The sequence below is a fragment of the Motacilla alba genome, chromosome 25 (assembly GCF_015832195.1).
Source record: "Motacilla alba alba isolate MOTALB_02 chromosome 25, Motacilla_alba_V1.0_pri, whole genome shotgun sequence".
In the NCBI taxonomy this organism is placed as follows: domain Eukaryota; kingdom Metazoa; phylum Chordata; class Aves; order Passeriformes; family Motacillidae; genus Motacilla; species Motacilla alba.
The window spans coordinates 206,263-229,302 of record NC_052040.1 but is presented as its reverse complement, the minus strand read 5'-3'; the positions used below and the strand labels follow the sequence as shown (position 1 = coordinate 229,302).

The window sequence follows — 23,040 nt, the reverse complement described above, 5'->3', positions numbered from 1 at the left end:
CCACAACAAATAGCAGAAAAAATGGGAAAAATGGGGGAAAATGGGGGAAAAAGGGGGAAAGAAAATGGGGAAAAAATGGGAGAAAAATGGGAAAAAATGGGGGGGAAATGAAGGGAAAATGGGAAAAATAGGAAAAACGGGAAAGAAAAATGGGGGGAAAATGGGAAAAATGGGAAAAAATAGAGGAAAATGGGGGGAAATGGGGGGGAAATGGGGAAAAATGGGGGAAATGGGGGGGAAATCCAGGAAAAAATGGGGGGAAATGGGGGGAAAAATAGAGAAAAAGTGGGGGGGGAAATGGGGGGGAAATATGGGGGGGAAAAGGGAGAACAAATAGAAAAAAGAGAAAAAATGGGGAAAGAAAGGGGAAAAAATTGGCAAAAAAGTGGAAAGAAAATGGGGAAAAATGGGGAAAAAATGGAGGAAAATGGGAAGAAATGAGAAAAACATGAGAAAAAAATGGGAAAAAAATGGGAAAAAATAGGAAAAAATGGGAAAAAAATGGGGGGAAAATTGGGAAAAAAAATGGGGGGATAAAGGGGGGGAAACTCAGAGGAAAATCAGGGAGAAAACAAAGAAAAAATGGGGGGGAAAAGGAGGAAGTGGGGACTGGACCTTGATCTTGTAGTCATCGCCCCCGGACACGAAGAGCGGCTGCTGCTTGTGGAAGTCGATGCCTCGCACGGGCCCTGCACAGAAACCCCAAATTCCTGCAATTCCCCTGCAATTCCCCTGCAATTCCTGCCCAATTCCCGGGGATTTCCCCCCCAAATCTTTGGGATTTTTCCCCAAATTTTGGGGATTTTTTCCCAAATTTTTGGAGGTTTTTTTTTTCTCAATTTTTTGAGAATTTTCCCTCAAATTTTTGGGAGTTTTCCCCAAAATTTTGGGGATTTTTCCCCCAATTTTTCTGAGAACTTTCCCCCAAATTTTTGGGAATTTTTTCCTCTCTGGAGCCAAAACCAGAAGCACCACAGATCGAGGGGATCCCAGAACCCCCGGAATTCCCAGATTTCTCCTGGTTTTTCCTAGATTTTTCCCAGAATTTTTCCTGGCATTTTCTTTGTTTTTCCCTATTTTTCCCATTTACTCCCATTTTTACTCCATTTTTTCCCCATTTTTTTCCCGGATTATTCCCATTTTTCCCCCATTTTCCCCTATTTTCCCCCATTTTCCCCCCATTTTTTCCTGTTTTTTTTCCGTTTTTCCCATTTTTCCCCCGTTTTTCCCCCGTTTTTTCCCATTTCCCCCCCCATTTTTCCCGTTTTCCCCCTTTTTTCCCATTTTCCCCCCATTTCCCCACATTTTCCCCCCGTTTTTCCCCATTTCCCCCGGTTTTCCCCCCCTTTTTTTCCCATTTTCCCCCATTTTTCCCCGTTTTCCCCCCCGTTTTTTTCCCCATTTTTTTCCCCCATTTTTCCCATTTTTCCTCCGTTTCCCCCCCCGTTTTTTTCCGTTTTTTTTCCCATTTTCCCCCCGTTTTCCCCCCATTTCCCCCCATTTTTCCCCATTTTCCCCCCGTTTTTTCCCATTTTCCCCCCATTTTTCCCCGTTTTTCCCCCATTTTTCCCGTTTTTTCCCCCGTTTCCCCCCTCTCACCGTCGTGCTCGTCGAACTTGTCGATCAGGGTGCACATGCGATAGTCCCAGAGCTGGATGACGCCGTTGTGGAGGCTGCTCAGCACCCACGGCCGCTTCGGGTGGAACGACAGCCCTGGGGGGGGACAGGACGGGGGGGAAAAGTGAGGGGGAAACCTGGAAAACCTGCGGGAAAACTGGGGAAAAACTGGGGGAAGTGTGGGGGAAAACTGGGGAAAAACCTGGGGAAAAACTGGGGAAAAGGTGGGAAAAAAATGGGAAAAGGGTGGGAAAAATCTGGGGAAAATCTGGGAAAAAGCTGGGGAAAAACTGGGGAAAAAATGGGAAAAGTGTGGGGAAAACCTGGGAAAAACCTGGGGAAAAACTGGGGAAAATCTGGGGAAAACCAGGAGAAAAACTGGGAAAAGGTGGGGGAAAATGGGGAAAGTGTGGGGAAGACGTGGGAAAAAAACTGGGAAAAGTGTGGGGGAAACCTGGAAAAAACCTGAGGAAAAACTGGGAAAAATCTGGGAAAAAGCTGGGAAAAGTTGGGGAAAAAAACTGGGAAAAACCTGGGGAAAAAACTGGGAAAAGGCGGGGAAACCCCCCCCCGGCAGATCCCAAATGCCCCCTGGGTTCAGACCCCAAACCCCCCTGGGTTCAGATCCCAAATCCCCCCCTGGCAGATCCCAAATCCTCCATGGGGTCAGACCCCAGATCCCCCTGGCAGCCCCCAAACCCGCCCTGGATCCCCCCTCATCCCCTCAGGATCCTCCATCCCCCTCTGCCCTCCCTCCATGATGGAATCCCCCCTCCCCCAGGAAATTCCCCCTTCCCTGCCCCCCGGCTTCTCCCGCTTTTCTCCCGCTTTCCTCCCGCTTTTCCCCCGCTTCCCCCGGGGTTTTTCACCTTTCACCCGCGCCGATTTGGTCTCGAATTTGGTCAACATGGTTCCAGCCCGGCCCGGCCGCAACCCGGAACCTCCACGTCGGCACCGCGGGGCCGCCCCGGAAGCGGCGCCGCTTCCCGCGCGTCTCTTCCGGCGGAAGGCGGAAGTGAAGCGGCCGCGGGCGGCGATGGCGGCGGGGCCGGGCCGGGCTTCCCCGGGAACGGGCGGGGATTCCCCGGGGGTGCCCTGGAATCCCACGGGAACGGCCCGGAGTCCGCTGGGGATGCTCCGCGCGCTGCTCCTGGCCGCGCTGGCGGCGGGTGAGGCCTGAGCGGGAGGAGGGAGGGGTGGTTCGGGGGGTCCGGAGGGGGCGAGGCCTCCTGGGGACACTTTTGGGGTCTCTCTGGCCCCTCTTGGGGTCCCCATGAGCCCTTTTAGGGTTCCCCTGGCCCCTTTGGGGTTCAAAGCCCAGGAAGGGATTCTTCCCCCATTTCCCTGCCCCATTCCCAGGTTTTGATCCCGTTGTTCCCGTTGTTGCTCCGGTTGTTGTTCCCGTTGTTGTTCCCGTCCCTGCTCCGGTTGTTGCTCCGGTTGTTGTTCCCGTCCCTGCTCCGGTTGTTGCTCCGGTTGTTGCTCCGGTTGTTGTTCCCGTTGTTGCTCCCATCGTTGATCCCATTGTTCTGGTTGTTTTTCCGGCCGTTGATCCTGTTGTTGTTCCGGTTGTTGTTCCCGTTGTTGATCCCGTTGTTGTTCCGGTTGTTGTTCCCGTTGTTGATCCCATTGTTGTTCCGGTTGTTTTTCCGGCTGTTGCTCCTGTCCCTGATCCCGTTGTTGCTCCAGCTGTTGTTCCGGTTGTTGTTCCGGCCGTTTTTCCGGCTGTTGTTCCCATTGCTGATCCCGTTGTTCCAGCTGTTGTTCCCGTCGTTGCTCCGGTTGTTCCGGTTGTTGATCCCGTTGTTGATCCCATTGCTGTTCCGGTTGTTTTTCCGGCTGTTGCTCCCGTTGTTCCGGTTGTTGTTCCCCTCACTGATCCCGCTGTTGTTCCGGTTGTTGATCCCGTTGTTCCGGCTGTTTTTCCGGCTGTTGCTCCTGTCCCTGATCCCGTTGTTCCGGTTGTTGCTCCGGTTGTTTCGGTTGTTGTTCCGGTCGCTGATCCCGTTGTTGATCCCATTGTTGTTCCGGTTGTTGTTCTGGCTGTTGATCCCGTTGCTCCTGTCCCTGATCCCGTTGTTTTTCCGGTTGTTTTTCCGGCTGTTGATCCCGCTGTTTTTCCGGCTGTTGATCCCGTTGTTCCAGCTGTTTTTCCGGTCACTGATCCCTTTGTTTTTCCGGTTGTTGTTCCGGCTGTTGCTCCCGTTCCGGTTGTTGATCCCGTTGTTGTTCCGGCTGTTTTTCCGGCTGTTGATCCTGTTGCTCCCGTCCCTGATCCCGTTGTTTTTCCGGTTGTTTTTCCGGCTGTTGCTCCCGTTCCGGTTGTTGATCCCGTTGTTGTTCCGGCTGTTTTTCCGGCTGTTGATCCCATTGTTCCCGCCCCTGATCCCGTTGTTTTTCCGGTTGTTTTTCCGGCTGTTGCTCCCGTTGTTCCGGTTGTTGATCCCGTTGTTGTTCCGGCTGTTTTTCCGGCTGTTTTTCTGGCTGTTGATCCTGTTGCTCCCGTCCCTGATCCCATTGTTTTTCCGGTTGTTGTTCCGGCTGTTGATCCCGCTGTTTTTCCCGCTGTTTTTCCCGCTGTTTTTCCAGTTGTTGTTCCGGCTGTTGATCCCGTTGCTCCTGTCCCCGATCCTGTTGTTTTTCCGGTTGTTGTTCCGGCTGTTTTTCCCGCTGTTTTTCCCGCTGTTTTTCCCGCTGTTTTTCCGGTTGTTGTTCCGGCTGTTGATCCCGCTGTTTTTCCCGCTGTTTTTCCCGCTGTTTTTCCGGCTGTTGATCCCGCTGTTTTTCCGGCTGTTTTTCCGGCTGTTTTCCCGGCTGTTTCCAGGCTGCTGCCGGGGGAACTCGGTGCACAGGAAGATTTACATCGCCCTGAACCACACGGCGCCCTGCGTGCGCCTGCTCAACGCCACGCACCAGATCGGCTGCCAGTGTGAGCAGAAATCCTGGGAATCCGGGAATTCCGGGAATTCCAGAGGGGTCTGGGGGTGTGAGGGGTGCTGTGCCTGCTCAACGCCACGCACCAGATCGGCTGCCAGTGTGAGCAATCCTGGGAATGCTGGGAATGCTGGGAATGCCGGGAATGCTGGGGGTGTGGGGGGTTCTGCCACGCACCAGATCGGCTGCCAGTGTGAGCAGGAATCTGGGAATCTGGGAATGCTGGGAATTCCAGGAATGCCGGGGGTGTGAGGGAGCGCCCCTGCCAGTGTGAGAAATCCGGGAATTCCTGGGAATTCTGGGGATTCCAGAGGGGTCTGAGGGATTCTGCCACACACCAGATCAGCTGCCAGTGTGAGAAATCTGGGAATTCCTGGGAATTCTGGGAATTTGGGAATTCCGGGAATGCTGGGGGTGTGAGGGAGCCTCCCTGCCAGTGTGAGAATCCGGGGAATTTGGGAATGCTGGGAATTCCTGGGAATTTTGGGAATTCTGAGGGGACAAATCCCACATTTCCACCCTGTAACTCTTCCCCAAAACCCTCATCCTTCCGCCCTCCTTTTCCATGGAAATCCCTGGATTTTTAATGCCATTCCCTGGAATTCTGAGGGGACAAATCCCACATTCCCACCCCATTAACTCTTCCCTAAATCCCTCAGCTCTCTGCCCTGGTTTTCCAGAGAATTTTGGGAATTCTGAGGGGGACAAATCCCACATTTCCACCCCGCAGCCCTTCCCCTACCCGGCTCCCCCGCTTTTCCATGGAAATCCCTGGGTTTTGGTGCCGTTCCCCGGAATTCCGGGGGGCTGATCCCGTTTTTCCCCCCAGCCTCGCTGAGCGGGGACACGGGCGTGATCCACGTGGTGGAGAAGGAGCAGGACCTGGAGTGGGCCCTGTCCAAGGGCCCCAACCCGCCCTACATGGTCCTGCTGGACGGGAGCCTCTTCTCCAGGTGGGATCCTGGGGAGCCCCAGAATTCCCCATCAAAGCCCTTTTCCAGGTGGGGACGGGGAGCCCCAAAATTTGTGATCAAATCCCCTTCTCCAGGTGGGGATGGGGAACCCCAAAATTCAGGATCAAATCCCCTTCTCCAGGTGGGGATGAGGAACCCCAAAATTCAGGATCAAATCCCCTTCTCCAGGTGGGGATGAGGAACCCCAAAATTGGGGAGCAAATCCCCTTCTCCAGGTTCTTGGGGAACCCCAAAATTTGGGATCAAATCCCTTTTTCCAGGTGGGTTCTTTGGGATGGGGAGCCCCAAAATTCAGGAGCAAATCCCCTTCTCCAGGTGGGGATGGGGAACCCCAAAATTGGGGATCAAATCCCCTTTCTCCAGGTGGGTTCTTTAGGTTGAGGAACCCCAAAATTGGGGATCCAAATCCCCTTCTCCAGGTGGGGATGGGGAGCCCCAAAATTCCGGATCAAATCCTCTTCTCCAGGTTCTTGGGGAACCCCAAAATTGGGGAGCAAACCCCCTTTTCCTTCATTCCTTTGTTTTAACCCTGGATTTCAATTTTTTTTCTGGATAAATCCCAAATTCCAGCCCATTTTTCCCATTTCCAGGGAGGTTTTGCTGCACCTGAGGGGAACTTCCAGGATTTCGGGCCTTGTCGGTTTTTCCGCCATTTTGGGCCCTCCCAAGATAAAAATCCCAAGATTTTTCCTTCATTCCTTTGATTTATCCCCAAATTTCACATTTCTCTGGATAAATCCCAAATTCCAGCCCTTTTTCCCCATTTCCAGGGAGGTTTTGCTGCACCTGAGGGGAACTTCCAGGATTTCGGGCCTTGTCGGTTTTTCCGCCATTTTGGGCCCTCCCAAGATAAAAATCCCGGGATTTTTCCTTCATTTCCTTAATTTATCCCCAAATTTCATTTCCTTCTGGACAAATCCCAAATTCCAGCCCTTTTTCCCCTTTTCCAGGGAGATTTTGATGCAGCTGAAGGGAAACTCCCGGATTTCGGGCCTGGCCGTGGCCGCTGCCTCTCCCGCCCCTCCGCAGGGATTTTCCCCGGGGTTGAAGTGTCCCAACGATGGATTTGGTGAGCAAAATTCCCAACTTTTCCCTCTGCTTTTTCCCATTCCCCCCCCCTTTTTTTCCCATTTCCCCCATGTTTTTTTCCTGGTTTTTCCCCATTTTTCCCCCCAATTTTTCCTCAATTTTCCCTGTCTCTTCCCGTTTTTCTCCCATTTTTTCTTGTTTTCATTCCATTTTTTCCCCCTGTTTTTTCCCAGCTTTTTTCAATTTTACACCAGTTTCCCCCCATTTTTTCCTCATTTTTCCCCATTTCTTCACATTTTTCTCCCATTTTTTCTTGGTGTTTCCCCTCTTTTTTCCTATTTCCCCCCACATTCTTCCCATGTCTTTCCCCATTTTATCCCATTTTTTCACTTTTCCCATTTTCCACCTTTTTTCACTATTTTCCCAATTTTTTCACATTTTTTCCCTTTTTTCTCTGTTTTTTTCACCATTTCCCCCTATTTTCCCCCATTTTTTCCCCTTTTCCCCATTTTTCACCGTTTTTCCCCGTTTTCCCCCATTTTCCCAGGGGTTTACTCCGACTCCTATGGGCCGCAGCTCTTTCCCTGTTTGTTTTTTCCCATTTTTCCCCATTTTTCACCGTTTTTTCACCATTTTTTCACCGTTTTTCCCCATTTTCCCCCATTTTTCACCGTTTTTTCCCCGTTTTTCACCGTTTTTCCCCGTTTCCCCCATTTTCCCAGGCGTTTACTCCGACTCCTACGGGCCGCAGCTCTTTCCCTGTTTGTTTTTCCCCATTTTCCCCCATTTTTCCCCATTTTTCACCGTTTTTCCCCCGTTTTTCACCGTTTTTCCCCATTTCCCCCCATTTTCCCAGGGGTTTACTCCGACTCCTACGGGCCGCAGCTCTTTCCCTGTTTGTTTTTTCCCATTTTTCACCGTTTTTTCACCGTTTTTTTCACCGTTTTTTCACCATTTTTCACCGTTTTTCCCCATTTTCCCCCATTTTTCACCGTTTTTCCCCGTTTTTCCCCCATCCCCAGGCGTTTACTCCGACTCCTACGGGCCGCAGCTCTTTCCCTGTTTGTTTTTCCCCATTTTTCACCGTTTTTTCCCCATTTTTTCCCCGTTTTTTCCCGTTTTTCCCCATTTTCCCAGGGGTTTACTCCGACTCCTACGGGCCGCAGCTCTTTCCCTGTTTGTTTTTTCCCATTTTTCACCTTTTTTTCACCATTTTTTCACCGTTTTTCCCCATTTTCCCCCATTTTTCACCGTTTTTCCCCGTTTTTCACCGTTTTTCCCCGTTTTTCACTGTTTTTCCCCGTTTCCCCCATTTTCCCAGGCATTTACTCCGACTCCTACGGGCCGCAGCTCTTTCCCTGTTTGTTTTTTCCCATTTTTCACCGTTTTTCCCCGTTTTTCACCATTTTTCCCCGTTTCCCCCATTTTCCCAGGGGTTTACTCCGACTCCTACGGGCCGCAGCTCTTTCCCTGTTTGTTTTTTCCCATTTTTCACCGTTTTTTCACCGTTTTTTCACCATTTTTCCCCATTTTCCCCCATTTTTCCCCATTTTCCCCCATTTTTCACCGTTTTTCCCCGTTTTCCCCCCATTTTCCCAGGGGTTTACTCCGACTCCTACGGGCCGCAGCTCTTTCCCTGTTTGTTTTTTCCCATTTTTCACCGTTTTTTCACCGTTTTTTCACCGTTTTTCCCCATTTTCCCCCATTTTTCACCGTTTTTTCCCCATTTTTCACCGTTTTTTCCCCATTTTTCACCGTTTTTTCCCGTTTTTCACCGTTTTTCCCCGTTTTTCCCCCGTCCCCAGGCGTTTACTCCGACTCCTACGGGCCGCAGTTCGCGCACTGCAACGGCTCCGAGTGGAACCCGGGCGGCTCGGGGCTCTGCTACGAGGATTTCCCCTTCCCCATCTTCCTGCTGCAGGACGCCAACGAGACCCGGCTCATCAAAGAGGTGCCCCTGGAAAACCTCCCGCCCAAAAACCCTCCAACAAACACCATTAAGGATTTATTTTCTTTTTTGATCGATGACACAGAGGAGGGTTTGGAGTCTTTCGTGGGTGAATTTGCAGGTGACACCAAGCTGGGAGCGTGTGTTGATCTGTCAGAGGGGCTTGGAATGGTTGGATGGACGGGCAGAATCCAATGGGATGGAGTTCACTCAGCCCAAGTGCCCAGTCCTGCACTTTGGCCACAATGACAACGTCACAGCCTGGGGACGGGGTGGCTGCACAGTGCTCAGGTGGACAGGGACATGGTGACAGCCGGCTGGACACGAGCCAGCAGCGTGCCCGGGTGGCCAAGAAGGCCAATGGCTCCTGGCCTGGATCAGGAATGGTGTGGCCAGCAGGAGCAGGGAGGGCACTCTGCCCCTGTACCTGGCGTTGGTGAGGCCACACCTCGAGGGCTGTGTCCAGCTCTGTCCCCTCGGTTTGGGAGGGATGCTGGGACACTGGAGAGCATCCAGAGGAGGAGCAGGGAGGCCACACCTCGAGGGCTGTGTCCAGCTCTGTCCCCTCAGTTTGGGAAGGACGTTGGGACACTGGAGAGCATCCAGAGGAGGAATGGTGTGGCCAGCAGGAGCAGGGAGGGCACTCTGCCCCTGTGCTCGGCGTTGGTGAGGCCAAGCCTTGGAGCTCTGTCCCCTCAGTTTGGGAGGGACGTTGGGACACTGGAGAGCATCCAGAGGAGGAGTAGGGAGGTCACTCTGCCCCTGTACCTGGCGTTGGTGAGGCCACACCCTGAGGGCTGTGTCCAGCTCTGTCCCCTCAGTTTGGGAAGGACGCTGGGACACTGGAGAGCATCCAGGGGAGGAATGGTGAGGCCACACCTCGAGGGCTGTGTCCAGCTCTGTCCCCTCAGTTTGGGAGGGACGTTGGGACACTGGAGAGCATCCAGGGGAGGAATGGTGAGGCCACACCTCGAGGGCTGTGTCCAGTTGTGGCCCCCCAGTTTGGGAAGGACGTTGGGACACTGGAGAGCATCCAGAGGAGGAGCAGGGAGGCCACACCTCGAGGGCTGTGTCCAGCTCTGTCCCCTCGGTTTGGGAGGGACGCTGGGACACTGGAGAGCATCCAGAGGAGGAGCAGGGAGGCCACACCTCGAGGGCTGTGTCCAGCTCTGTCCCCTCGGTTTGGGAGGGACGCTGGGACACTGGAGAGCATCCAGAGGAGGAATGATGTGGCCAGCAGGAGCAGGGAGGTCACTCTGCCCCTGTGCTCGGCACTGGTGAGGCCAAGCCTTGGAGCTCTGTTCCCTCAGTTTGGGAAGGACGTTGGGACACTGGAGAGCATCCAGGGGAGGAGTAGGGAGGTCACTCTGCCCCTGTACCTGGCGTTGGTGAGGCCACACCTCGAGGGCTGTGTCCAGCTCTGTCCCCTCAGTTTGGGAAGGACGCTGGGACACTGGAGAGCATCCAGGGGAGGAATGGTGTGGCCACACCTCGAGGGCTGTGTCCAGCTCCGGCCCCTCAGTTTGGGAAGGACGTTGAGATGCTTGAGCACATCCAGAGGAGGCTGGAGAGGGGCTGGGAGCACAAGCCCTGTGAGGAACGGCTGAGGGAGCTGGGGGTGCTCAGCCTGGAGAAAAGGAGACTCAGGGGTGACCTTGTCACTCTCTGCAGCTCCTGAAGGGTGCTGTGCTGAGCTGGGGGAGACTCAGAGGTGACCTTGTCACTCTCTGCAGCTCCTGAAGGGGGCTGTGCTCAGCTGGGGGGACTCAGGGGTGACCTTGTCACTCTCTGCAGCTCCTGAAGGGTGGCTGTGCTCAGCTGGGGGGACTCAGGGGTGACCTTGTCACTCTCTGCAGCTCCTGAAGGGTGGCTGTGCTCAGCTGGGGGGACTCAGGGGTGACCTTGTCACTCTCTGCAGCTCCTGAAGGGTGGCTGTGCTGAGCTGGGGGGACTCAGAGGTGACCTTGTCACTCTCTGCAGCTCCTGAAGGGTGGCTGTGCTCAGCTGGGGTCACTCTCTTTGTCCGGGCAGCGACAGAACAAGAGGACGCAGTCTCGAGCTGCGCCAAGGGAGATCCAGGCTGGGATTGAGGAGGAAGTTTTCCACAGAAAGAGTGGGCAAACACTGGAATCACCTGCCCGGGGAGGTGGTGGAGTCACCATCCCTGGATGTGTTTAAAAACAGCCTGGATGTGGCACCGGGTGCCGTGATCTGGTTGAGGTGTTGGGACGTGGACTCGGTGATCTCAAAGGTCTCTTCCAACCCTGTGATTCCGTGTTCCCTGCAGTGCTTCCGAGCCCACAACGTGCCCGAGGCGCCGGGCGCGGCGCCGCGCTTCCCGCTGTGCGCCATGCAGCTGCTGGCACACATGCACGCCGCCGCCAGCACCGTCACCTGCATGCGCCGCAGCTCGCTGCAGAGCGCCTTCAGCATCAACCCAGGTCAGTGCTGCATTGGGGTGCAATGGGGCTGCAGAGCGCCTTCAGCATCAACCCAGGTACGTGCTGCAGTGGGGTGCAATGGGGCTGCAGTGGGGTGCAATGGGGCTGCAGTGGGGTGCAATGGGGCTGCATTGGGGTGCAATGGGGCTGCACGGGGGCTGCAGAGCGCCTTCAGCATCAACCCAGGTACGTGCTGCACGGGGGCTGCATTGGGGTGCAATGGGGCTGCAGAGCGCCTTCAGCATCAACCCAGGTCAGTGCTGCATTGGGGTGCAATGGGGCTGCATGGGGGTGCAGTGGGGCTGCACGGGGGCTGCAGAGCGCCTTCAGCATCAACCCAGGTACGTGCTGCATTGGGGTGCACTGGGGCTGCATGGGGGCTGCAGAGCGCCTTCAGCATCAACCCAGGTACGTGCTGCATTGGGGTGCACTGGGGCTGCACGGGGGCTGCAGAGCGCCTTCAGCATCAACCCAGGTACGTGCTGCACGGGAGCTGCATTACTGCTGCAATGGGGCTGCAATGGGGCTGCACAGGGGCTGCAGCATCAGCCCAGGTCAGCAGCCCAAATCCTGGGGAAATCCTGGGAAAAATGCAGGGAAATCCTGGGGAATCCTGGGGAAATCCCAGGAAAATCGCCGAAAATTTGCAGGGGAATCCTGGGGGAATATTGGGAAAATCCAGGGAAAATGCAGGGAAATCCTGGGGGAATCGTGGGGAAAACACAGGGAAATCACCAAAAATTTGCAGGAAAATCCTGGGAAAACCTGGGGGAAATCCTGGAAAATCCTGGGAATATCCTGGGAAAATCAGGAGAAAATCCTGGGAGAATCCCGGGCGAAACTTGGGAAAATCCTGGGAGAATCCTGGTGAAATCCTGGGAATTCCAACCTCTGCAGCTCCCTGAATCTCACAGATCCCTTCCTTTTCCCATAAAAACTCCCAGAAAAATCCCATTTTCAGCAGGATTTCCCCCATTTTCAGCAGGATTTCCCCCGTTTTTAGCAGGATTTTCCATTTTTTCCCTGGATTTTTCCCGATTTCTGGAATTTTTGCCCTCCCCAGAGATCGTGTGTGACCCCCTGCTGGATTACAACGTCTGGAGCTCGCTGCAGCCCATCAACGCCTCGGGGCGGCTGCAGCCCGGCCAGGAGGTGATCCTGGCGGCCACGAGGGTGAGAGCCCGGGAAAACTGGGAAAAATCATGGGACAATATGGGAAAAATTATGGGGAAAATCCTGGGGAAATCTGGGAAAAATCCTGGGGAAATCTGGGAAAAATTATGGGAAAAATCGTGGGAAAAATCCTGAGGAAATCATGGGGAAATCATGGGAACATCTCTGGGAAAATCTGGGGAAAATCGTAGGAAAAATCATGGGGAAAATCTGGGAAAAATCCTGGGAAAATCTGGGAAAAATCCTGGGGAAATCATGGGGAAATTGTGGGGAAAATTCTGGAAAAATCTACGTGAAAACCCCATGGAAATTGTGCTTTAGGGATGTTCCCTGTCCCATTCCCTGTTTCCCAGGTGGACAGCCACTGGTTTTCCTGGAACATTCCCATTTTCCTTGTGTTCTTCCAGCCACTGGTTTTCCAGGAACATTCCCATTTTCCCTGTGTTTTTCCAGGTGGACAGCCACTCGTTTTTCTGGAACGTGGCCCCGGGCGCCGAGGCGGCCGTCGGCTCCTTCGTGGCGCTGCTGGCGGCTGCGCAGGCCCTGCAGGCGGCCCCGGGCTCCCAGAGCCTCCCCAGGAACGTGCTCTTCGTCTTCTTCCAGGGGGTGAGAGCCGAGCTCCCCGGGATCCGGCCCCAGAGCCTCGGGATCCGGCCCCAGATCCTCGGGATCCAGCCCGGGATCCAGCCCCAAATCCCCAGGATCCAGCCCCAGATCCTCGGGATCCAGCCCCAGATCCTCGGGATCCATCCCGGGATCCGGCCCCAGATCCTCGGGATCCATCCTGGGATCCAGGCCCAGATCCTCGGGATCCATCCTGGGATCCAGTCCCAGATCCTTGGGATCCAGCCCCAAATCCTCTTTCCATCTTTTCCGTTTCTTTCCCGTTCATTCCTTGGTATTTCCTTCCTTTCCCCTTTCCTGTTTTCCCTTTTCCATTTTCCTTCCCTCTTTTTCCTTCTTTCCCCTTTCCCCCATTCCCATTCCCCTTTCCCATTCCCATCCCCATCCCCCTTTTCCCATTCCCATTCCCATTCCCTTTTCCCATTTCCCGTCCCCTTTTCCTTCCCATTCCCATTCCCCCATTCCCATTTCCCCTTTTCCCATCCCCATTTCCCATTCCCGTTCCCGTTCCCATTCCGATCCCCCATTCCCCTCCCCGTTCCCATTCCCATTCCCCCTTTTCCCATCCCCGTTTCCCATCCCCTTTCCCATCCCCATTCCCGTTCCCACCCCGTATTCCCGGCGTTCCGGGCGTTTTCCAGGAGGCCTTTGATTACATCGGCAGCTCCCGCCTGGTGTTCGACATGGAGCAGGACAAGTTCCCGCTGCGCCTGGAAAACATCGGCGCCTTCCTGGAGCTGGGACAGGTGGGAGCTCGGCGGGATTCCCTTGGGATTCCCCGAGATTCCCTGGGATTCCCTGAATTTTCCTTGGATTCCCCAAGTTTTCCCCAAGATTCCCCGGGTTTCCCCCAGGATTCCTTGAGTTTTCTTTGGAATTCCCCGAGTTTTCCTTGGAATTCCCCAAGTTTTCCTTGGAACTCCCCGAGTTTTCCCCAAGATTCCCCGGGTTTCCCCCAGGATTCCTTGAGTTTTCCTTGGAATTCCCCAGGTTTTCCTTGGAAGTCCCCAAGTTTTCCTTGGAACTCCCCGAGTTTCCCCTGAGATTCCCTGAGTTTCCCTTGGAATTCCCCTGAAATTCCCTGACCATTCCTTGGAATTCCTTGAGTTTCCCCTGGGATTCCTTGAATTTTCCTTGGAATTCCCTGAGTTTCCCTTGGAATTCCCCAAGGTTTTCCTGGGATTCCCTGAGTTTCCCCCAAGATTCCCTGAGTTTTCCCTGGAATTCCCATGCCAGCCCTGATTTTCCCTGGAATTCCCGTTCCCCGGCCGTTTTCCAGGTGTCCCTGCGGAACGACTCCGTGCTCTGGATGCACACGGATCCCGTCTCCCGCCGGAACCAGTCCGTGGATTCCCAGGTGAGCCCGGAATGCCGGGAATGATCCCCATCCCAAAGAATCCCTGGCAATTCCCTGCCCCCATCCCACTCGGAGCCTTTCCCCAAAAATTCCAAGCCCTGCCGCAATTCCTGGGATATTTTGAGCAAAATCCGAGATTTCAGATTCCCAGTGGGAATTCCATCCAGTCCAAATTCCCAGGAATTCCATCCAGTCTAAATTCCCAGTGGGAATTCCATCCGCTTCAAATTCCCGGGAATTCCATCCGTTTCAAGTTCCCGGGAATTCCATCCAGATCACATTCCCGGTGGGAATCCCATCCCAAGGACCCCCCTGGGCTGATCCCAAGCTCCCTTTTCCGTGGCTTTTCAACCCAGAACTCCGGGATTTCCAGCAGGATTCCCGCCCCGCCCCCGCGTCCCAGCCCCCCTCGGCATTCCCGGAATTCCCGCTTTTCCAGGTGCGGATTCTCCTGGAGAAGCTCCACAACTTCAGCTCCAGCTCCAACGTTTCCCTGCGGGAGCCGGGCGTGTCCCAGCCCCTCCCCCCCTCGTCATTCCAGAGGTTCCTGAGATCCCGGAGCATCCCGGGGGTGGTGCTGAGCGACCACCGCGGCGCCTTCCGCAACAGGTGACCCGGAACGCCGGGAATCTGGGAATGCTGGGAATGGCGGGAATGGCGGGAATCTGGGAATGGCGGGAATCTGGGAATGCCGGGAACGCTGGGAATGCTGGGAACGCTGGGAATCTGGGAGTGCTGGGGCAGGGAACGCCAGGAATCTGGGAATGCCAGGAATCTGGGAATGCTGGGGCAGGAAACGCCGGGAATCTGGGAATGCCAGGAATCTGGGAATGCTGGGGCTGGGAACACCGGGAATCTGGGAATGCTGGGGCAGGTAAAACTGGGAATTACAGGAATTCTGAGGCAGGGAACGCCAGAAACACCAGGAATGCTGGGGCGGGGAATGCTGGGAATGTCAGGAATTCCAGAACAGGTTCAAAATCTGGGAATTTTGAGACAGGTAAAAGTCCTGGAATTCTGGGAATTCCAGGCGTTCAGGAACAGGTGAAAATCCTGGGATTCTGGGAATTCTGGGACAGGTAAAATCTGGGAATTCCAGCAGGATCCCACCTTCCCATCCCAAAAATCCGGGATGTTCCGCGGGATTTGGCCCTTCCCGTGGGAACCCCACCCCCCAGCGGGAATTCTGGGAATGCTCGGAAGAGCGGGAGGGAATCGCTCGGACAGGCGAGAGAAAATCCCGAGCTTTTTTTGGGAGAGGCTTCCTGGCGCGGAGCCCGGCAGGAGCCGGAGGCGCCGGAGCCGCAGCTGCGCTTCCGGAGGCTGCTCCCGGAATTTTCCATGGAATTATTTCCCGGCCGTTTCCTCTCCGCTTCCAGGGGGGTTTTTTTGGGATCACCCCCCGTGACCCCAGTCTGCCTCTTCCAAAGGAATTCTCGGATCCGCGGCGGGAATGTGGGAATCCCAAAAAGCCCAAATCCTTGCTCTGGGAGCCCTTGGGATCATCCCGGCTTTCCCGGGAATGTGCAATTCCCTTGGAATTCTGTCCGGGATCGGCCGGATAATAAAACCCCTTGGAATTCCCACCTTTTCCTTGCATCCTTTGGGAATTTTCCCCTCCCAGCTCACGAGATGGGCTCCGGAATTCCAACCGCAGCCTGGAAAATCCCTGGAATTCCAGGCAGGAAGGGCAAATTCCGAGCCCTCCTCGCTAATCCCGGAAAATCCCTCAGGAGAAGCTTCGGAATTCCAAAGCCTCCTCGTTAATCCCTTGGGAAAAGCTTTGGAATTCCGAGCCCTCCTCGTTAATCCTGGAAAATCCCTCGGGAGAAGCTTTGGAATTCCAAGCCCTCCTCGTTAATTCATCGGGAGAAGCTTCGGAATTCCGAGTCCTCCCCGTTAACCCCGGGAATTGGGAATTCCCTGTCCCTCCTCCAGGGGTTTTTCCCTCCGGGCCGGGAATTCCGGCGCCATCCCGGATTCTTCCCGGGTTTTGTTCCCAGGTACTTCCAGAGCATCTACGACACGGCCGAGAGCATCGGGATGCGCTATCCCGAGGGGCTGAGCCCCGAGGAGCGGCTGGAGTTCGTCACCGACACCGCCCAGGTCCCGCGGGAGCCCGCAATTCCGGGAATTCCTGGGATCCGGGAGAGGGGGATTCCGGGGGTTTGGGATCCGCGGAATTCCAGGAATTCCTGGGATCTGGGAGAGGGGGATTCCGGGGGTTTGGGATACGGGGGATTCCGGGATTTCCGGGAATTCCTGGGGCTCAGGAGAGGGGGATTCTGGAGCTTTGGGATCCGCGGAATTCCGGGAATTCCTGGGGCTTGGGATCCAGGGGATTTATGGGGTTTGGGATCCGGGGGATTCCCAGACTTTGGGATCTGGGATTCCTGGGATTTGGGATCCAGGCAGGAACAGGAGAAGGAAAAGGTGGGAAGAAGGTGGGAAAAACTGGGAAGGAGCCGGGAGGGATTTGGGGTCGGAAAAGGGGGGTGGGAATAAATCCCGAGGGATTTGGGAACGGGGGGAGGAGGGAAGAGCCGGGAACGCGGGCGGGAGGGATGGGGGAGCTCGGGGCCGGCCGTTCTCCCGGGAATCCCCGGAATTCCCAGAATAATTCCCGGCTGTGCTCCCGCTGCAGGCCCTGGCCGAGGTGGCCACGCTGCTGGCCCGGGCGCTGTTCTCCCTGGCCGGGGGAGCCGCCGGCGCCGAGAGCATCCGGGCGGATCCCAGAACGGTAGGAATGCCTCCGGGAATGCTGCCGGGAATGCTGGGAATTCCTGCCGGGAATGCTGGGAATTTCTTCTGGGAATGCTGCAGTGGGAATCCACAGCCGGCCTGGCATCCCCAATTTCCCTGCAATTCCCAATTTTCCTGCAATTCCAAATTTTACTGCAATTCCCAATTTTCCTGGAGTCCCTGGGATTCGAATCCCCAATTTCCTGGAATTGGAATTCCCGTTCATTGCTGAAATCCCTGGAGGCAGAACCCCCAAAAATCCCTGGAATTATAATCCCTGATATTCCTGGAATTCCTGGAATTCCAATCCACAATTTTGCCGGGATTCCTGGAATTGAAATCCCTGGAATTGGAATCCCTGTTTTTTCTCCCTGGGATCAGAATTCTCAATTTTCCTAGAATTCCCAATTTTTCTGGAATTCCAGGATTTTTCCTGGGAGCCCCTCCCATCCCTGGGGCCCTTTTCCTTCATGGAATTCCGGGATTTTTCCATGAGGGAATTCCAGGGTTTTCCCTGATGGAATTCCGGGGTTTTCCCTGATGGAACTCCGGGGTTTTCCCTCATGGAATTCCAGGGTTTTCCCTGATGGAATTCGGGGGTTTTCCCTGAGGGAACTCCAGGGTTTTCCCTGATGGAATTCTGGGGTTTTCCCTCATGGAATTCTGGGGTTTTCCCTCATGGAATTCGGGGGTTTTCCCTGATGGAATTCCGGGTTTTCCCAGGTCACTCGGCTGCTCTACGGGTTCCTGCTCAACTCCAACAACTCCTGGTTCCAGTCGCTGATCAAACCCGACCAGAAGGGAATCCTGGGTGAGGAGAGAGCCCCGCCCCCGCTCCTCCCGCTGGGATTCCCGGCTGGAATTCCCCTTTTCCAGCTGGGAATCCCATGAGCTGCCATCCCCATTTTCCCTGCCTGTAATTCCCATTTTTCCCCTCTCCAATCCCAGTTTTTCCAGCTGTGATTCCCCAGCTGGAATTCCCATTCCCAATCCCATTTTTCCTGTTCCCCAGCTGGAATTCTCGTTGCCAGTCCCATTTTTCACATTTTCCTATGGAATTCCCATTCCCAATCCCGTTGTTTTTCCCGCTGTTCCCAATCCCGTTGTTTTTCCCGTTGTTCCAGGCCCGTTCCCGCAGCACTACGTGGCCGTCTCCCGTGTTTCCCATTCCAATCCCGTTCCCAATCCCGTTTTTCCCGTTGTTCCAGGCCCGTTCCCACAGCACTACGTGGCCGTCTCCCACGTTTCCCGTTCCAATCCCGTTCCCAATCCCATTCCCAATCCCGTTGTTCCCATTTTTCCCGTTTTTCCAGGCCCGTTCCCGCAGCACTACGTGGCCGTCTCCCGTGTTTCCCGTTCCAATCCCGTTCCAATCCCGTTCCCAATCCCGTTTTTCCAGGCCCGTTCCCGCAGCACTACGTGGCCGTCTCCCGTGTTTCCCGTTCCAATCCCGTTCCCAATCCCGTTTTTCCAGGCCCGTTCCCGCAGCACTACGTGGCCGTCTCCCGTGTTTCCCGTTCCAATCCCGTTCCAATCCCGTTCCCAATCCCGTTTTTCCAGGCCCGTTCCCGCAGCACTACGTGGCCGTCTCCCGTGTTTCCCGTTCCCAATCCCGTTCCCAATCCCGCTGTTCCAGGCCCGTTCCCGCAGCACTACGTGGCCGTCTCCAGCCCCACCAACACCACGCAGCTGCTGCAGGCCGTGCTGGGCAACCTGACCGGGAGCCGCGTCAGCCTGAGCCGCGAGCAGTGCCAGAGCCCCGGCAAGGAGCCCGGAACGCTGCCCGAGGTGACCCGGGATAACGGGATAACGGGATTGGGATAACGGGATTGGGGCCAGAGCCCCGGGAAGGAGCCGGGAACGCTGCCTGAGGTGACCCGGGATCGGGATCATGGGATTGGGATCATGGGATTGGGGTTTTCTCAGTGTAATTCCCATTTTCCCGGTGTAATTCCCATTTTCCTGGTGTCATTCCCATTTTTCCCGCTCTCATCCCCGTTTTCCCGGTGTCATTCCCGTTGTTTTCCCTGTGTCATTCCCGTTTCCCCGCTGTCATTCCCGTTGTTTTCCCTGTGTCATTCCCGTTGTTTCCCTGCTCTCATTCCCGTTGTTTTCCCTGTGTCATTCCCGTTGTTTTCCCGGTGTCATTCCCGTTTCCCCGCTGTCATTCCCGTTGTTTTCCCGGTGTCATTCCCGTTGTTTTCCCGGTGTCATTCCCGTTGTTTTCCCTGTGTCATTCCCGTTGTTTTCCCTGTGTCATTCCCGTTGTTTTCCCACTCTCATTCCCGTTGTTTTCCCTGTGTCATTCCCGTTGTTTTCCCTGTGTCATTCCCGTTGTTTCCCCGCTCTCATTCCCGTTGTTTTCCCGCCGTCATTCCCGCTGTTTTCCCGATTCCAGCTCTACGAGTACTGGTGGGTGCAGGGCTCCCCGGCTCCCAACTCCTCGGCGCGCGTCCCCGGCTGCGTGCGCTCCGGCGTCCGTCTGTCCCCCGCGCTGTCCCCCGCCTTCGAGCTGCGCCGCTGGGATTCCCGGGAATTCTCCACCTGGACCGAGAGCCGCTGGAAGGACATCCGGGCGCGCATCTTCCTGGTGGCCAGCAGGGAGCTGGAGGTGACGCCCAGGGGACAGCCGGGGACACCCGGGGGACACTGGGACAGGGACACCCAGGGACACCCAGGGACACTCAGGGACACTCAGGGGACACCCGGGGGATACTCAGGGGACACTCAGGGGACAGCCGGGGACACAGGGACGCAGAGAGGGGACACACGGACAGGGACACATGGGCACCAAGGGGACACTGGGACACACACAGGGGACACTCAGGGGACACAGGGACACCCAGGGACACCCAGGGACACTCAAGGACACTCAGGGGACACACGGGGGACACAGGGACACACAGAGGGGACACCCTGGGACACCCAGGGGACAGCCGGGGGACACACAGAGGATACCCAGGGGACATGGGTGGGACACGGGACACAGGGACACCAAGGGGACACGGGGACACAGGAGGGAGACGGGGGGGACAGGGAGGGACTCTGGGTTGATCCCAAATCCCCAAATATCCCAAATCCTCAAATATATGAAATTCCCAAATGCCCAAATCCCTGAATTCCCTATGTCCCAAATCCCCAATATCCCAAATCCCAATTCCCAAATCCCCAATATCCCGAATCCCAAACCCCCAATATCCCAAATCCCCAATATCGCAAATTCCCAATATCCCAAATCCCTGAATTCCCAAATTCCCAAACATCCCGACTCCCGGTGTTCCCGGTGTTCCGCAGCTGCTGACGCTGGCGCTGGGGGTGCTGGTGCTGCTCGTGTCCCTGCTCCTCACCTTCATCCCGGGGATCCCTGGAGATCCCAATATCTCAATATCCCAAATCCCCAATATCCCAATATCCCAAATCCCAAATCCCAATATCCCAAATCCCGACTCCCGGTGTTCCGCAGCTGCTGACGCTGGCGCTGGGGGTGCTGGTGCTGCTCGTCTCCCTGCTCCTCACCTTCATCCCGGGGATCCCTGGAGATCCCAATATCCCAAATCCCCAATATCCCATATCCCCAATATCCCAATATCCCAAATCCCAATATCCCGGTGTTCCCGGTGTTCCGCAGCTGCTGACTCTAGCCCTGGGGGTGCTGGTGCTGCTCGTGTCCCTGCTCCTCACCTTCATCCCGGGGATCCCTGGAGATCCCAATATCCCCAATATCCCAATATCCCAAATCCCAATATCCCAATATCCCAATATCCCAATATCCCAATATCCCAAATCCCAATATCCCGGTGTTCCCGGTGTTCCGCAGCTGCTGACGCTGGCGCTGGGGGTGCTGGTGCTGCTCGTGTCCCTGCTCCTCACCTTCCTGGTCAGCTCCAAGGCCTCGCTGCTCTTCGGGGCCGCGCCCGGCGCCTCGGGATACTGAGATCCCGGGAGAGCTCCCGGAGAAACCCCGGGAATGCCGGCAGGGAATCGCCCCGGAGCCGGGAACGCAGGGGGGCGCTCCCGGGAAACCCCAGAATTCCGGGTGGGATCGGTGCCCTGGGGGGAATTCCCCGAATTTCAGGTGGGATCGGTGCCCTGGGGGGGGAAATTCCTGGAATTCCAAGTGGGATCCGCTATCCAGGGGGGAGAATTCCCGGAATTCCAGGTGGGATTGATGCCCTGGGTGGGAAATTCCCGGAATTCCCAAATTTCCAGGTGGGATTGGTGCGCTGAGTGAAAAATTCCCAGAATTTTGGGTGGGATCGGTGCCCTGGGGGGGAAAATTCCCGGAATTTCAGGTGAGATTGATGCCCTGTGAGGGGAAAAATTCCCCAAATTCCCGTTTGGATCTGATGCCCTGAGTGGAAAATTCCCAGAATTCCCGCTTGGATCCCGGGAGCTTTTCCCAAAATCCCGCTGGAGGAAGGATAAAGGGGGATTTTTGGGAATTGTGAGAAATTCGAGGGGGATCTGGGAATGTCCCGATGGGAAAATTCCCTTTTTTCCCTGGGATTTGTAAATATTGGAAATAAATCAATGGAATTCCCAAGGAAGCTTTTTTATTTCCAGGGGGTCGGGGAAATTTGGGATTTGGGGTTGGGATTGGGTGGGTAAAGGGATCGTGGGCCGGGAATTTGGGATCATGGGCTGGAAATTTGGGATAATGGCCGGGAATTCGGGATAATGAGCTTCTTCCCGGCTCCTTCCCTTCCCGGCTCCTTCCCGGCCCATTCCCGGCTCCTTCCCGGCTGGAATCACGCCCGGAGCCCGCGGCCTCAGCTGCGGCCGCGCCGGGAACAATCCCAAAAAAATCCCCTCGGGGCGGCGGGGAGGGATTCGGGCTGGGAATGTGGGATTGGGGTGATGGATGAGGATTTGGGATGGGAATGTGGGATTCGGGCTGGGAATGTGGGATTGGGGTGATGGATGAGGATTTGGGATGGGAATGTGGGATTCGGGCTGGGAATGTGGGATTGGGGTGATGGCTGTGGATCTGGGGTGTGGGATTCGGGATGGGGAATGATGGATGCGGGAGGGGCCGGGAACGATCCCAAAAAATCCCCTCGGGGCGGCGGGGAGGGGGTTGGGAATGTGGGGTGGGAATGTGGGATGTGGGATTTGGGATGCGGCTGCGCCGGGAGCCGCTCCAGGCTCTGTCCCCTTGCATTCCCTGTGCCATCTCCTGTCCCCGTCCCCATTTCCCATCCCTGTCCTTGTCCCCATCCCTGTCCCCATCCCTGTCCCCCTCTCCCATCGCTGTCCCCTTCTCCCGTCGCTGTCCCTGTCCCCATCGTGTCCCCCTCTCCCATCCCTGTCCCCCTCTCCTGTCGCTGTCCCCATCGCTGTCCCCATCTCCCGTCGCTGTCCCCCTCTCCTGTCCCCATCGTGTCCCCCTCTCCCGTCGCTGTCCCTGTCTCCTGTCCCTGTCCCCATCGTGTCCCCCTCTCCCGTCCCTGTCCCCCTCTCCCGTCGCTGTCCCTGTCCCCATCGCTGTCCCCATCTCCCGTCGCTGTCCCCCTCTCCTGTCCCCATCGTGTCCCCCTCTGCCGTCGCTGTCCCCCTCTCCTGTCCCCATCGTGTCCCCCTCTCCCGTCGCTGTCCCTGTCTCCTGTCCCTGTCCCCATCGTGTCCCCCTCTCCCGTCGCTGTCCCCCTCTCCTGTCCCCATCGTGTCCCCCTCTGCCGTCCCCGTCCCCAGCCCGGCCCCTCCCGCCCGGGCTCGCCGCCCGCCGCTCGCAGCTGCTCCCGGAACGGCCCCGGAGCCGCGGGCGGCGACAGGCGGGGCTCAGCTGGCGACAGCGGCGGGGACAGAGCCAGCGCCAGCAGCGCCAGCAGCGCCATGGCAGCGAGCGGGGACACCGGGGACAGAGCGGGGACAGAGCGGGGACACCGGGGACACCGGGGACAGAGCCGGGATAGAGAGGGGACAGAGCCGGGATAGAGAGGGGACAGAGCGGGGACAGAGCGGGGACAGAGCCGGGATAGAGCCGGGATGGAGCGGGGACAGCGGGGACAGAGCGGGGACAGATCCGGGATAGAGCCGGGATAGAGCGGGGACAGCGGGGACAGAGCGGGGACAGAGCCGGGATAGAGCCGGGATGGAGCGGGGACAGCGGGGACAGAGCGGGGACAGAGCCGGGATAGAGCCGGGATGGAGCGGGGACAGCGGGGACAGAGCGGGGACAGAGCCGGGATAGAGCGGGGACAG

The 23,040-nt window shown here is 56.2% G+C and overlaps 2 protein-coding genes across 3 annotated transcripts in view; one reads left to right on the top strand and one right to left on the bottom strand.

Annotated features, from left to right (window-relative positions):
• The window catches only part of COPA (COPI coat complex subunit alpha), a 34,137-nt gene extending 31,533 nt beyond the window's left edge, over window positions 1-2,604 (bottom strand). Inside the window, exons 1-3 of one of the 2 annotated variants that reach the window (XM_038161980.1) lie at window positions 2,487-2,604; window positions 1,600-1,713; window positions 616-689 (exon numbers count right to left, since the gene is read on the bottom strand). In XM_038161980.1, the coding sequence (XP_038017908.1) occupies window positions 616-689; window positions 1,600-1,713; window positions 2,487-2,526 (228 nt within the window). In that variant the 5' untranslated portion in view covers window positions 2,527-2,604. The remainder of the gene's footprint in view (window positions 1-615; window positions 690-1,599; window positions 1,714-2,486) is intronic. The other variant, XM_038161979.1, reaches the window with a different exon arrangement.
• Window positions 2,605-2,613: 9 nt separating this feature from the next.
• NCSTN (nicastrin) lies at window positions 2,614-21,382 on the top strand. The gene is made up of 17 exons (XM_038161984.1): window positions 2,614-2,786; window positions 4,442-4,546; window positions 5,381-5,504; window positions 6,476-6,594; window positions 8,360-8,505; window positions 10,790-10,943; window positions 12,007-12,116; window positions 12,570-12,722; window positions 13,382-13,486; window positions 14,020-14,097; window positions 14,537-14,706; window positions 16,101-16,203; window positions 16,742-16,837; window positions 17,563-17,650; window positions 18,476-18,627; window positions 19,238-19,450; window positions 20,657-21,382. The coding sequence occupies exons 1-17, from the start codon at window positions 2,654-2,656 to the stop codon at window positions 20,771-20,773; spliced, it is 2,166 nt and encodes a 721-aa protein (XP_038017912.1). The 5' UTR covers window positions 2,614-2,653; the 3' UTR covers window positions 20,774-21,382.
• Window positions 21,383-23,040: the final 1,658 nt, after the last annotated feature.

What these genes read in the sequence shown, in the direction of transcription:
- NCSTN (XM_038161984.1), top strand. Translation starts at nt 2,654, where the DNA reads ATGGCGGCGGGGCCGGGCCGGGCTTCCCCGGGAACGGGCGGGGATTCC. An exon ending in AGACCCGGCTCATCAAAGAG is followed by an intron (nt 8,506 to 10,789) that starts GTGCCCCTGGAA and finishes TGTTCCCTGCAG; the next exon opens with TGCTTCCGAGCCCACAACGT. An exon ending in CGCCTTCAGCATCAACCCAG is followed by an intron (nt 10,944 to 12,006) that starts GTCAGTGCTGCA and finishes TGCCCTCCCCAG; the next exon opens with AGATCGTGTGTGACCCCCTG.